Source organism: Lissotriton helveticus, chromosome 4_1, assembly GCF_964261635.1.
Source record: "Lissotriton helveticus chromosome 4_1, aLisHel1.1, whole genome shotgun sequence".
Classification (NCBI taxonomy): domain Eukaryota; kingdom Metazoa; phylum Chordata; class Amphibia; order Caudata; family Salamandridae; genus Lissotriton; species Lissotriton helveticus.
This window is the reverse complement of record NC_136063.1, coordinates 2,105,626,457-2,105,640,118: the sequence shown is the minus strand read 5'-3', so window position 1 is coordinate 2,105,640,118 and position 13,662 is coordinate 2,105,626,457. Positions and strand designations below refer to the sequence as shown.

General features: G+C 45.4%; 1 protein-coding gene across 2 annotated transcripts in view; it reads left to right on the top strand.

Annotated features, from left to right (window-relative positions):
• Positions 1 to 13,662, top strand: part of COL4A6 (collagen type IV alpha 6 chain) — a 907,271-nt gene that overhangs the window by 561,817 nt on the left and 331,792 nt on the right. For both annotated transcript variants that reach the window (XM_078688783.1, XM_078688784.1), the window contains one exon: positions 4,386 to 4,455. In XM_078688783.1, coding sequence (XP_078544909.1) covers positions 4,386 to 4,455 — 70 coding nt within the window. The remainder of the gene's footprint in view (positions 1 to 4,385; positions 4,456 to 13,662) is intronic.

Sequence of the window (13,662 nt, the reverse complement as noted above, 5' to 3'; positions counted from 1 at the left end):
TGCATACAAGAATTCATTCTTTCTGACTCTCTTCATTTTTTGCAGCCATTGTGAAGATTAGGTGTACTTTTCAAAAGGAAAAATAGCCCCTACTTTATTTTAATGGATGCACTTCCCAGTGATAAACCAAACGGCCAGTAGTAGGTTGAGAACAAGAAATACTCTTTTAGTTGGAACCAAAGTCCGCTCTATGTATATTTCGAAGAATTAGAAATAATAGGTCTTAAAGACAGCTGCGCTATCAAGCTAGACCTAAAAAATTTGCCTAGTTGGGATATTCATCCTTAAGCTTTTTACCTAAGAGTTTACATGGCGAACAAACTGAATATTTTCCTACAGAAATAGCCTGTAAAAATTGTGTTTCTAAATATGTGTCCTCTTGGCGGCTTCAGAAGATTTGCTCCTCATGTAAAAATGACGAATAATGAAATCAACCAGCAACAGAGGCTGATGTTTGGGTGTTTTTCTGAACAACGTCTCTACTCTTCCCTGTTCTAAAGCGATTGGAAACAAATGCTCTTTAGGTTTTAAGGTGATGAAATACAATTTAACTTCATGGCACTAAATAACTCCACTCAACACTTAGAATCTTGTTTCTCTCACAGTACTTATCCTTCACATCAATATGCTCAATTAAAACCTCCATTCACTTCTGTATACCGTGCAGAGCATGTGAGAGGACAATTACAAGGTTTCTGCTGGCCAGCCCAACTGGGCTCTTCACTCACAGCAGGCAACACCTCATTTCACTCAGAGCTAGATGTCGCGGATACCAGAACTAGTATGATCGGCTTCCAATTGATGTCCCGGCATGTGGCCCCATAGCAGTGAGGAGACTAGCCTTCCAGCCCTGGAAGTATCATTCAGTCTATGGGGGAGCATACTCAAGTAATGGACTTCCATATCTAGGAAGTAGGGATGCTACTCAAAGAGGTTCACTCTGAAAATGTTCAAAGGTGGCGCTTGCCGTCAAACATGGAAATCCTGATAATGTTTGAGAGAGATTTCAAGCTATTTTGCTAACCTATCCTGGCTCAACACCCACTATTATTTCAGCTGTGGCCTGGGAATATTTCATGGGAATTTTTCTTTTCCCAGTGTAAATAATTTTACGATTGCTCTCACCTTAAGCTGCTTATTGATTTGGTTTTTCTCCCAGATGGCAAGCTTTAGGTTGCACTCGGACAGGAACTTGCAGTCACACAATCTCCACATACTTATCTAGGTCTAGGGGTGCCATCTTATGAAAACAAGTATTCCAACTATTGCTGTGTGTAGGGAACTAATTTTATAAAAATGATTTGCAACAACGCTGATTTATCCAAATGATTGAAACATATTTATATTCTTATAGAATTTAGTTTTCAAAAGCTTAGTTAAATTGCTTGTTAATTGTTATGCTGTCACCATGGTATAAGTGTATCTCGCCTCTTATAAGGAGGAATGATTTACTGGAATGGCTTGCATGCCTTATGTTAGGAGTGTGCTCCCAACTGAAACAGTACCCTGACAAACGATGGTTCCCCCAGTTCCACACATAAAGGGTGACCAGAGGGAAAGTCTTTCCAATCATAATACTAAACAAAGTCTTTACTACCAAACACCACATGGAAATACGCACTGTCAAATAATTGTTCCAGAGGAAAATATCACCCAGACGAGCACTTTGGTCCCATTTTTTGTTTGGATATTTTTATTGAGTTTATGTTTTATTACAAACAAACAGATTGGAAGCATCTGTAGGATAAATTGCATTATATACATGCCATATTATAAGTAAATTAAGGACATTACACTTCAACAATTCAGCATCAAGAGGTATTTCAACTATCAATTATGGTTAGTTGCTTACAATTGTTAAACTTAAACATGACCTTGTGGCTGCAACATGTTAGTGGTGGGGGTTATTTCTTCACGTTAAATACATGTACAGTGCACATTAGTTTGCGTGTTTCCGGTACTGTGCATTTACGTGCGAGAATAGCAAGCGTTGCTGGATTCCTAACGTTTGCAGCTAACTGCGTCTACGAGCGATTTGGTTCCATGAAAATAGTTGAATGCACTATACAAGCACCAAGTCCAATACATAATTAAGGAAGCTGACTTTTTGCAGGATTTACCCCCAAGTTTTGCTCTCAATTGACTACTAGGTACTGGCGTCATGGCTCTGAAATGCATTGAGCCCTACTAAACAGGAGTTAGTGCATGTGCTCTGAGCCTTAAAATGGTGCATGTTTAATTGGCATGTCCCCAATTGGCATAGCCTACCTTAATAGTAAGTCCCTAGTATATAGTACAAGGGGTACCCAGGACCTATAGGTTAGAGTGTTCCCCAGGGACTGCAGCATTTGATTGTGCCACCCTGAGAGGCATAAGGTAACACATGGCTCACAGTCTGCCACTCCAGACTGCAAGTCACAATTAATGCAGGCCAAACGAGCATTTAGGCATGGTGCTGTATGTTAAAAAATGGAACATGTACTTTTTCATGTGCCATCAGTAAAAGCCCTAAATTGTTGTTTTTGCTGTGGAAAGGCTCGTAGCCTCATTAACAAGTACGGAATTACAGGCTGAGACCTCATCCCTGCTAACTTCTGAATGGGACTACTAAAATTGGTGATTTGAGGTGTCAAAAGAATCAGTGCATTAAATCCAAATTAGAGCTTAAATAAAATGTAATGTCACTGGTGGGCAAAGTGCAACTTCAGAAGTTGCCACTTTAGTTGCCCAAGGTTTCCAATGCCTGTTTACTGTTGTACTCGGGGACTGCCCTGCAAATAGATGTTTGCCCTCCTGGGGAGATGTGCTAACGACTCCCAGGACAGGAGACAATAGGAGCCTGCTCAGAAAGCCACGCAGATTTTGGTCCAAAAGGTGGGCTTCAAAGCTGAATCTGCCTTTGAAGCACGTGGGAGAGGGGATTCTCTATTGTTTAGGCAGACACACGGCACTAGGGGCAGAAAAGAGGAATCCAGTTGTCAAACTGGGTTTCCAGATGCATGTAACCCCCTTGGTAGCTTCACCTCCTGGTTGGGCTAGGGCGCTCTGGAGACCAAGAGAGAGCCTCTGCCATGTTGGGAGTGGGCAGAATGGTGCATCGTGGGATAGCTAGATGTCACACTTTCAAGGAAGTGGCCATCAGGAGGCAGGGAACCTCGCAGCCCATTGGCTACCAACTGCATCCTACCCTGAAGGCGTTTGTGAGCATAAATAGAGCACCCTTGTAACCCAGAACTCAGATCTCGACTGAACTGGAAGAAGGACTGTTCTACTGCACCAAGTTCCTGGCAAAGAGGCACTGTACCAACGCGCACTGTAAATAGAGACAGTATGATTTACGAAATGTAGAATGGAGTTGGATTATTTCATATGAAAAGAAATAATGCATCTTAGAATTTGTTAAAAGATACATTTGCGCAGTTTGATGTAAGTTACTTTAAAATGGTTGCAATTAGCAGAGTGTCATAACTGAGGTTCTGGCTTTAGCGTAATGTACTCTAGCAGTGCTAAATTGATTGCACTGCCAGAAATCTTTTCTTGACCAAGGAAAGTTGTCCAGAAACGAAAAAAGGGAAAGGGGCATGATACATTTCATTAAGCATCAGTTGTTAGTCTGCATTTGACATTGCCTTGTGGTCTGGAATAGTCATTGTGTCGTAAAAGGTTATTAAAGTAGAGTGGCTGCGTCATTTTCTTATTGCAGATGGCTGGGGATGTTATAACCAGACTGTAATTTATAAATATGCTACATGCTTTTAGGTCTTGCCTACAGGCAGCTTTAGTTTTGTTTTGTGGAAGACCTGTTTTATACAATACAATTCTTAGAGTGGGCTTTGGATCAACGCCTTGACCATGATTGGATGGCTTTCTCGCGTGGATTCGGTGCTCCAGATTCAGTGGCTTTCTTTCCCATTCTTGATTTTGCCTTGCCTTTCAGCAGTCTGCAGGAGAACATGGCTTTCCTCGATTACTGCCCATCTGCGCTCTTCCTGTTGCTTCCCACCTCCACCTCCCTACTCATCCATTGCTCGCCCACCCACACGTGTCCATCTTGAAGTCAGCCTTGTTGGTTTTGTCAGTGCTTGTTATATATATATATATATATATATATATATATATATATATATATATATATATATATATATATATATATATATATATATATATATATATATATATATATTTATTTATTTATTTTTTCTTGCAGTCTTCCATATAGTATAATGAAATTATCAAGAGCTTTTGGATTCGTATTTCTGATCACCATATACTGTGATACAATCCATATTACTCATGTCCTATTGCATCTCTGTAGTTACAGCATCACTACGTGTTCATGTTGTGCACTTCGTTGAACATGTTCACATTCTGTGTTCACGTTTCAGGGTGAACGAGGAGATCCTGGCCCATCAGGTCCACCTACCTTCTACGAGGAAGACAATGGATTTATCACAGGTGCATTTTAAATTATTTATTGTTTTTGTATTTGCCTGAACGTGATTTGTGGACATTTTGCCAGAGAGTACACAACAACACGCTCTGGACACCGGTGTTTGCCCGGCTGAAGTTTTTTCTTGTTTTTTTGGGCCCCCGCTGCCCTCCCCGTTCTGTCCAAAAGTATTTTGCCACCTACAACTGCAGCTGTAGTGCAGGAGGGAAATGTCCATTGGCATAATATCACCAGGCCAAAGTCTGCATACCTTTTTGTGTATCTTGAAGTTTTGCAGCGTGAATCTTTCTGGATTCACTATGCTGTGCATTATTCCGCGGTCTTGTGGTTGGGTCCGGATTCATAGTCTTTTCTTTGTTTTTTTTTTTTTTTTCGTAGCCCAGGTGGGCGTCGGCGTCACACCCCCTTGGGTGTATTTCCGGTGACGTCGGCATGCTTCCTGCGGAAGCTCCCACTCTTGGGCGCCATCTTCAGATTCTTTTTTTCCGCGGTCGGGTCTGGATCGTTCCCGTTTGGGCTCCAGACATTTTTGGAGAAAGAAGAAAGAAAATACAGAAAAGATGAGGAGAAGTCATCTGAAGGCTCCAGGGGACTTCATCGACGAACAGTCAGCAAGGAGAAAGCGTTTTTCATCGAGATCCTCGACGACCGGCGACGAACACGCGACCAGGGAGACCCTGGACGCTCGATGATGGACAACACGCCGTTCAAGTTCTGCCGTAACTGCCACCACAAGTACGCGCAGAAGGACCAGCACCCGGTATGCAACCTTTGCCTACCGGTGAACCACGAAAGCGGAGACTGCAACGCCTGTTCCGCCTTCGCCCCGAAGACCCTTCGTGTGAGAGCGAGTCAGAGGGTAGCGCACGCCACCCTGCAGGGGAAGGCCCCGACTCCGTCCCTCTACGAGCTGGGGATGTCCTCCGAGGAAGAAGACAACGCTGCCGCCGAAGACGACAGCTACACGGTCGTAGAGACCGATTACACGAAGACTTCTGACAAGGTAGGAGACTCTTCGGCCCCCAAGAACCCGAGAGACTCTGAGTCTAGAAAAATCGAGGGCAAGACCCCGAAAGCGCCGACGCCAAAAAAGGCGGGGTCCGCGACTACTCCCAGGCCCAGCGGATCCTCCGAGAAGGAGTCCCCGGCGCCGAGAGCTGCTGATCAGCAGAAAACGTCGAAAATCGTCCCCGAAAAGGATCGATCGACGCCGAGGGAGAAAGACCCAAAACTGACGACGACGACCAGAGACCCAAAATCCGGTTCGACGTCGAAAACTTCGACACCGAAAGGCACGGCGCCGAGCCATCCGTCGAAAAGAACGGCCGACCCATCCGACGCGGAACACGCGGCCGAGATGGAGAAGAAGAGAAGGCGCCTCGAGGCCGAAATGGAGAACATCATGCAGCGGAAGAAAGATTTCGATGCAAAGATGAAAGCCTTCACGATCCCTCACAAGACCAAGCCACCAGTGGTGGAGGCGGTCGAGGAGGAAGAAGACATCGCCGAAGTCGCCGAGGAACAAGACCAGGACGTCGAGGTGGTCGACGACCAGGAGGAGTACGAGAATCCCTACGATAGTTACAACTATGGGGAGGAAGAGGAAAGCAGGACGGACACAGAGTCGGCACCCTCTGACCTACAGGAGGTAGATTACATAGATGTCGACACCGACAGCCCGGAGGAGGTGGTCGACACTTACCCCTCGAGGCCCTCGCCGCCGGACGACATCGGGGCCTACAACTCGGTGATACAATCTGCTGCAGCAGCTTTCAAGCTCAAGCTCTACGAAGAGAAGCAGAAAGCAGACTTCCTTCTAGAGACATTGCTCCCAACACAAACGAGGAGCCAGTTCCTTCCAATGCTCGAAAGCGTCTTGGCTCAGGGGAAGGAAGCATTCAGGGAACCCGCAACATGCAAGGCAGTAACTCCCAGAACTGAGAAGAAGTACAAACATTCCACAAAAGGACCCGGCCTACATTCAGGGCACGGTCTCCGCAGACTCCATTATCACGGCCACAGCAAGGAGGAGGGCTAACGTACCCACTACCTCGGGTCCGCCACCGGATAAGGAGAGCAAAAGGATGGATCTGGTGGGCAGAAGGATCGAACGGAATGCCGCAACCCACTGGCGCATGGCTAATTCCAACGCCCTGATAAACAGGCACATGTACCAGATCATGGAAGGGCTGGGGCAGTTGGTGAAGGACTTGCCCCAGGATGCCAGGCAGAAGGCCGAAAAGCTGGTTGAAGAGGGAAAAACGCGGCAAATTCTTTCTTAAGACGGCCCTGGATGGGGCAGACACCGCCAGCAGGCTCATGATGATGGGTGTCACGGAAAGGAGGCACGCCTGGCTCAGGATCTCAGGTTTCAAACCGGAGGTGCAACACAGCATCCTGAACACACCGTTCAACGGCAACACGCTTTTTGGAACAACAGTTGATGAAACGCTCCGTCAACTGAAAAAAGATAACGAAACAGCAAGATCCATGGGAGCATTGCAGTTCAGAGGGAACAAGAGGGGCACCCCGTCACGGAGGCCCGGCGGGAGAGGCGGAAACCAGCCAGGTACATCACACCAGGCTTTCCAGCTAACGCACCAGGCAGACTCGCAGGCTCAGCATGGTCAGCAGAAGCAGTCCTGGCAGTACCAACAAAGAGGCCAGTCCTTTCGAGGGAGAAATGGACGGGGACAAAATAGAAGAGGGGGGCAGCAGCCCGCCTCTAAGTGACTTCAAAAAACTACGTGTGCCCGCCCACAGAAAAGATCCCAAGGGGTAGCACGTACAGAGGGGTCAGGACAAAATAGACACCTACGACCACATAACACCAGTGGGAGGAAGATTAAGATTTTATCTCCAGAAATGGAGAGAAATCACATCAGACAAATGGATCCTCAACATTATCCAATTCGGATACTGCATAGAGTTGGAGGGGAGGCCAACAAGCAGAAAACCAAAAAGAAAGACACTAGCAAGCAAGCAGCTGCAGTGTCTTCAGGAGGAGGCAAAGGAACTCCTGCGGAAGCAGGCCATAGAACGGGTACCCTTCAAGGAAAGAAACACAGGAATATACTCAACGTACTTCCTGGTACCAAAGGTAGACGAGACAATGAGACCCATTCTGGACTTACGGTTCCTGAATAAATTCATAAGAACGCAAAAATTCAAAATGACCTCCCTGCAAGAGATGCTCCCACAATTGCAAATCGGGGACTTCATGGTCACAATAGACCTCAAAGACGCCTACCTGCACATCCCAATGAACAGAAAGCACAAACACATGCTCAGGATTACCATTGGAGAAAGCCACTACCAGTTCACGACACTGGCCTTCGGACTAAAATCAGCACCAAGAGTTTTCACAAAGTGCCTCGCAGCAGTCGCAGCGCACCTACGAAGGCAAGGAATACACGTATACCCTTACCTGGACGACTGGCTGGTGAAAGCAAACTCATACCAGAAATGCAAGCAGCACGCACATACAGTGACGAGCACGCTCATAAGCCTGGGGTTCTCTATCCATTAGAAGAAATCATCAATGGAGCCGGAACAAGTCAAGATCTTCCTGGGAGCACAGATCAACACCTTACGGGGCAAGGTGTTCCCCAGCGAGAAGAGGGCGAGGGCGCTGGTGAAGGAAACTCGCCTCTACCGGAAGGGACAAGCTCGGACAGTGAGGACTGCGAGCAAGATCATGGGCATGATGGCATCATGCATCCACCTGGTACCAAATGTACGACTCCACATGAGACCCATTCAAGAATGGCTACAGGAGCAATGGTCACAAGCTACAGGCGGTTGGGAGGATCTAGTGGTTGTAACGCAAGCAGTGCAGAAGGAGATGGCATGGTGGACCATGGAGAACATAACAAGGGGAAAGCCTCTAACGCCCCCAACGCCAACAGTGACCATCACCACAGACGCATCCCTGAAGGGATGGGGCGCTCACATGGAGGAGCTCAAGGTGAGGGGACTGTGGACGCCAACAGATGCGGCAAAGCACATCAATTACCTAGAATTGAAGACAATCTTCCTTGCACTGAAAGCCTTTCAAACAAGACTGTACGAACACAAGGTGTTGATACAGACAACACCACTGCGATGTTCTACATCAACAAGCAGGGGGGCACACAGTCAGCCCCGCTTTCAACGCTAGCGCAGGAGATATGGAGATGAGCCATCCCTCTCAAGATAGACCTACTAGCCATACACCTACCAGGGAAGGACAACATACAAGCCGATTGGCTCAGCAGGCAGACATCGGCATCCCACGAGTGGGAGCTTAATGCTCAGGAGACAAGGTGCCTGTTCGACAGATGGGGACACCATCGTTGGACCTGTTTGCCACACGCCAGAATCCAAAATGCCAAAACTTCGCATCCTGGCAGCCCGAGGAGGGGTCCCTGGGGAATGCCCTATGGATAGATTGGTCAAGGACATTTGCTTACGCCTTTCCCCCGATACCACTGATGCACAGAGTGCTGAGCAAGTGCAGAGCGAGCAACATGACACTGATACTGGTCGCACCACAGTGGGCGAGGCAGACATGGTACTCGCAGATCATGGAGATGACACAGTGTGCACCCAACAGATTCAGCAGGGGGAAAGACCTACTCTCCATGCAGAACGGAGAGGTACTACATCCAGAGCCAGAGAGCATGAGCCTAGTAGCGTGGCTCCTGAGGACATAGAGTTCGCACATTTGAGACTGCCAGAAAGCACCCTGAGGGTCCTTCGGGAGGCACGAAGGCCCAGCACTCGGAAGTGCTACGTTGCGAAATGGAAAAGATTCACAATATGGTGCAGACAAGAAAGACTTCACAATAAAATGAAGAGGGACTCCACAGTGCTAAGGTACCTGACGCACTTGCTGGAGAAGAACCTTAGCTCATCCTCTTTAAGAGTTCACTTGGCAGCGATAGTCGCCTACACAAGGGGAGAAACGTACAGGAGTTTCTTCACATCACAGGTGGTGAAGAGATTCCTAGAAGGAGCGAAAAGTTTCGCACCACCCAAGCGGGTGCCGCCACCTGCATGGAACTTGAACACAGTCCTAACGGAACTCATGAAAGAGCCCTTTGAACCACTTCACAAGGCCTCCCTAAAGATGCTAACTATGAAAACAGCCTTCCTGGTTGCAATAACGTCCTTACGCAGAGTAAGCGAGCCTCAAGCGCTGACGCTACAAGAACCCTACATACAAATACACAATGATAGAGTTGTAATGAGGACTGACCCACACTTCATGCCGAAGGTGGTATCCAAATTTCACATGAACCAGTCTATACAGATACCGAGTTTTTTCCAAAAACCAACAACTAGCGCAGAGCGAGCTCTGCACACCCTGGACGCCAGAAGGGCAGTCATGCACTACATTGAAAGGACGAAGGGACACAGGAAAACAAAACAGTTCTTTGTGTCATTCGCAAACAGCTTCGTGGGGAAAGCAGTAACCAAAAAGACCATTGCACGATGGATCGCACAGACAATTCAACTCTGCCACAAGCGTGCAGGACAAGAGCTGGCAGAGGGGACACGAGCCCACTCCACTAGGAAGAAGGGCGCTACAATAGCCTTCCTGGCTAACACACCCATAGAGGACATATGCCTGGCGGCAACATGGGCTTCGGTGCACACGTTCACGAAGCACTACTGTGTGGATATACAAATGAACAAGGAAGCTCAAGTTGGACAGAAGGTGCTACAGCACATATTCAACACCCAACGCTCATCTTCCACCCAGCCGCCACAGAGACGAGAAACCGCTACAAAATCTATGCACAGCATAGTGAATCCAGAAAGATTCACGCTGCAAAACGAATAGTTTTCTTACCGGTCGGTGTAGTTTTGCAGCTTGAAGATCTTTCTGGATTCACTAGCGAACCCACCCACCTCCGCCAGAAAGATGAGGCTGGAGAGAGAAGAGGTGGTTAACAAAAAAAGAAAGGACTTTTAAAAGTACAAAGCGGTAAAATATCAACTAAATAGAACATTGCCATTACTTCGGAAACGAAAGAAACACGGAAAAAAAGAACCCGAAGATGGCGCCCAAGAGTGGGAGCTTCCGCAGGAAGCATGCCGACGTCACCGGAAATACACCCAAGGGGGTGTGATGCCGACGCCCACCTGGGCTACGAAAAAACAAAAAAAAACACAAAGAAAAGACTACGAATCCGGACCCAACCACAAGACCGCGGAATAATGCACAGCATAGTGAATCCAGAAAGATCTTCAAGCTGCAAAACTACACCGACAGGTAAGAAAACTATTCGTTTTACTCCACTGGATATTTCTCTACTATACTTGGTTGACTGACAGTGGTTTGTAAATTAGAAAGAATGTTATTGGTCTTTTGCTGAATTTATCAAACATTATAATTTCTATCTTTGATGTCAGAACTGATGCAACATTAATGCTAATGTTGTTAGCAATTCTACAAAGCCTATTTCAATTAATAAATACATTCTCTGTATCTGCTGTTCAGATTGCGACTCTCTGTTGTTGTGGTCTCCCAACACTTATTGGCTCAGGTTTTGGCTCTGACTTTATTTATACACGCGTATTCTTGCCATTGATGCCTGCCTTACTCCAGCTAGTTCATAGCACACCACCACAAGAACAGCAGTACTTTAGATGACTTGGCCTATACAAGAAGCACTATGCTGTTGCGGAGCATGGGAAAACCGATCTCTGCCAAATCTAGGAAAAGGCAGAACATCATTTGGTGCACATAGTCAAATACACAGAACACCACAGATCAAACTAATTTTACCTTCACACTAACCTGCACAACCAATTTTGAAAGTTAACATCGTAAAAGCGCTGTCAACCAACCACGTACAAACACACACCAACAAAATAATAGACTCTTTCAAACATTAGATCTCCTGGTCCAATTGATGGCTTTCACACATCAGTACACAAGGACGCCCAGTTGAAACCATATAGCGGCGCCATGACAGAAGTGTTTAGCACATGTCACTTTACTTACTACATATTTTTAGTTCTGCAATAATTGTATTCGATTACACGCCAGTCAAGTACACTATGTATTACATTTTGTACTAAACATCTTGTGATTTCCAAAAAGACGAGTCCTTCTGAAATGTTGCTTGTGCAGAGTCAGTCACATCTCAACCAATGGCCCCAGAAATGCTGGCGGGCGAAGGACATTCATTTCCACATTGATCTAGGCACATTCATTAATGATATGTTGGGGTACTGTCTGAAAAGTCTAGAAAGACAGCAGCCGAGTTCGCCACTACGTTTTTCGATCAGTGTGTAGTAAAGCTAAGCAGAACCAGTACAATGCCAAGAGAGCAACTCCATAAAAGAGTTAAATCTGGGCAGGGATAGCCGGAAATATTCATTTATAGAAATCAGCTCTAAAAAAACTACTGGGACTAGGAAAAAGTAATGCCCCAATCATTGTGGCTGTGTCAGAATGACATAAGTATCAGACACCAAACGTGTGGCTAAACTCTGCGCCAGCCCCAGTGTATTACTCTTTGAAGCATAGTCAATTATTTTGAAAAGAATATATAGCCCCCATCTTTAGAATTTTTTTCTGCCTATGGCTTCAGAAGCATTACAATGTGATACGTAGAAGTTCTGAATTCAGAATGAGTTCACGATAACCAGATATATGCAAGGAGAACGTGATCAGACCTCATGGCAGTAAGAACATATAGGATATGGCTTTGGATTACATTTAAATAGCAAGATTTTTCTTGGGCATTCCAGCCATACACGTTCTAGGATGGAGAATTAATATTTAAGGTCCAGGGATGTGGAATTCCTTTAACCGAATGCCCAGAACATATTGTTTAGGTTCAAGGGCAACAAGTTTTCATGTGTATTTTGTCCTTGTGACAAGTAGGCCCAACACCCCACAATACTGTACACTACTTTGGCTGCCAGTTTTTAGTACTGCATTAAGGAAAAGGCATTGCCTGTAGTTAAGGTAATATTTGTGTCCATGTTTTAATGCTGTTCAAACTAGTATTTATGGTTCATTAATGCAAAGGCTTTATTATTTGGGTGAACGGGCTAAGTAATTGTTGTAATCTCAGGCTGCACTACTGACAGTGATTAGTGTATAAAAATGTGTACACATGTATGCAATGTTTAGCAATATGAGGCTATGTATAAGGCTTCCAGAATGTTCTCTGGTTGGATGCAAATATTTGCAGAAGCTTGAAAGCAAGATTGATGATTCTTTGCTTTCAAAATAAAATGTTCACACACAAAATGACAAAAAACATTTAGCTAAACTACTGAAAAAATGTAGGTACCATTTCTTTGCAGCATCATTTATTAAAATGTGTTGATGTATGCTAGTATTTCCAAAAAATATTCCTAATAGAAAATCGGTGTAACCAGTTCTAATAAGATTATGGGAAACATAAAAATAAACAACCATTGGTAAAGCCAGTAGGTCTGAAATTGTTGGTCAGCCTTTTGGTTTTGTCAATGCGTGACTTGTCTTGGATGGTTTTCATAAAACCTTATTAGTGTGGGTTATCTGAATGCAGGGTTTTTAGTAACTAGGAAGTATGGCGCTCAGCTCTATAAACGCAAATCTAAATAAGCTCTGCGATGAATGGTGCAACCAGGTAAGAGGATAAGCCCTTTAACCTCTTGGAATCGTGTAGGAAAAACTTACACTGTTACAAATGAAACAAAGTCCTGGGCACACATCAAAATAATTATATAGTGTAATTGTATCAACACAGTTCGATCATTGAACAAAGGTCAGTTGTCCTGGTGAATGGAGAATATATATCTTTGTCCTTATTCCATTTTCCATTTGGGAAAAATACGAGAAACCAGCCAACATTTGTTTCGTCGCATTTGGAAAATAATTCAGAGACTTCCTCAGGGTTGTGCGATGAAGAAAAAACTCTTGATTATCGCTCCGCCGGTGATATTTCCGACCTGGCTGTTCAGGGTAAAGTCCTATAATAATGGACTGTTCAGTGAAAGATGCACCATGATAATGGTGATCCTGTTATTAGGGCAGCCGGGTCGAAAATATCACTGGCGGAGCGATAACCAAGAGTTTTTCTTCATCGTAAGACCTATAATAATGGACTGTTCGGTGAAAGATGTACCATGATAATGGTGATCCTGTTATTAGGGCAGCCGGGTCGGAAATATCACCGGCGGAGCGATAACCAAGACTTTTTTCTTCATCGCACAGCCCTGAG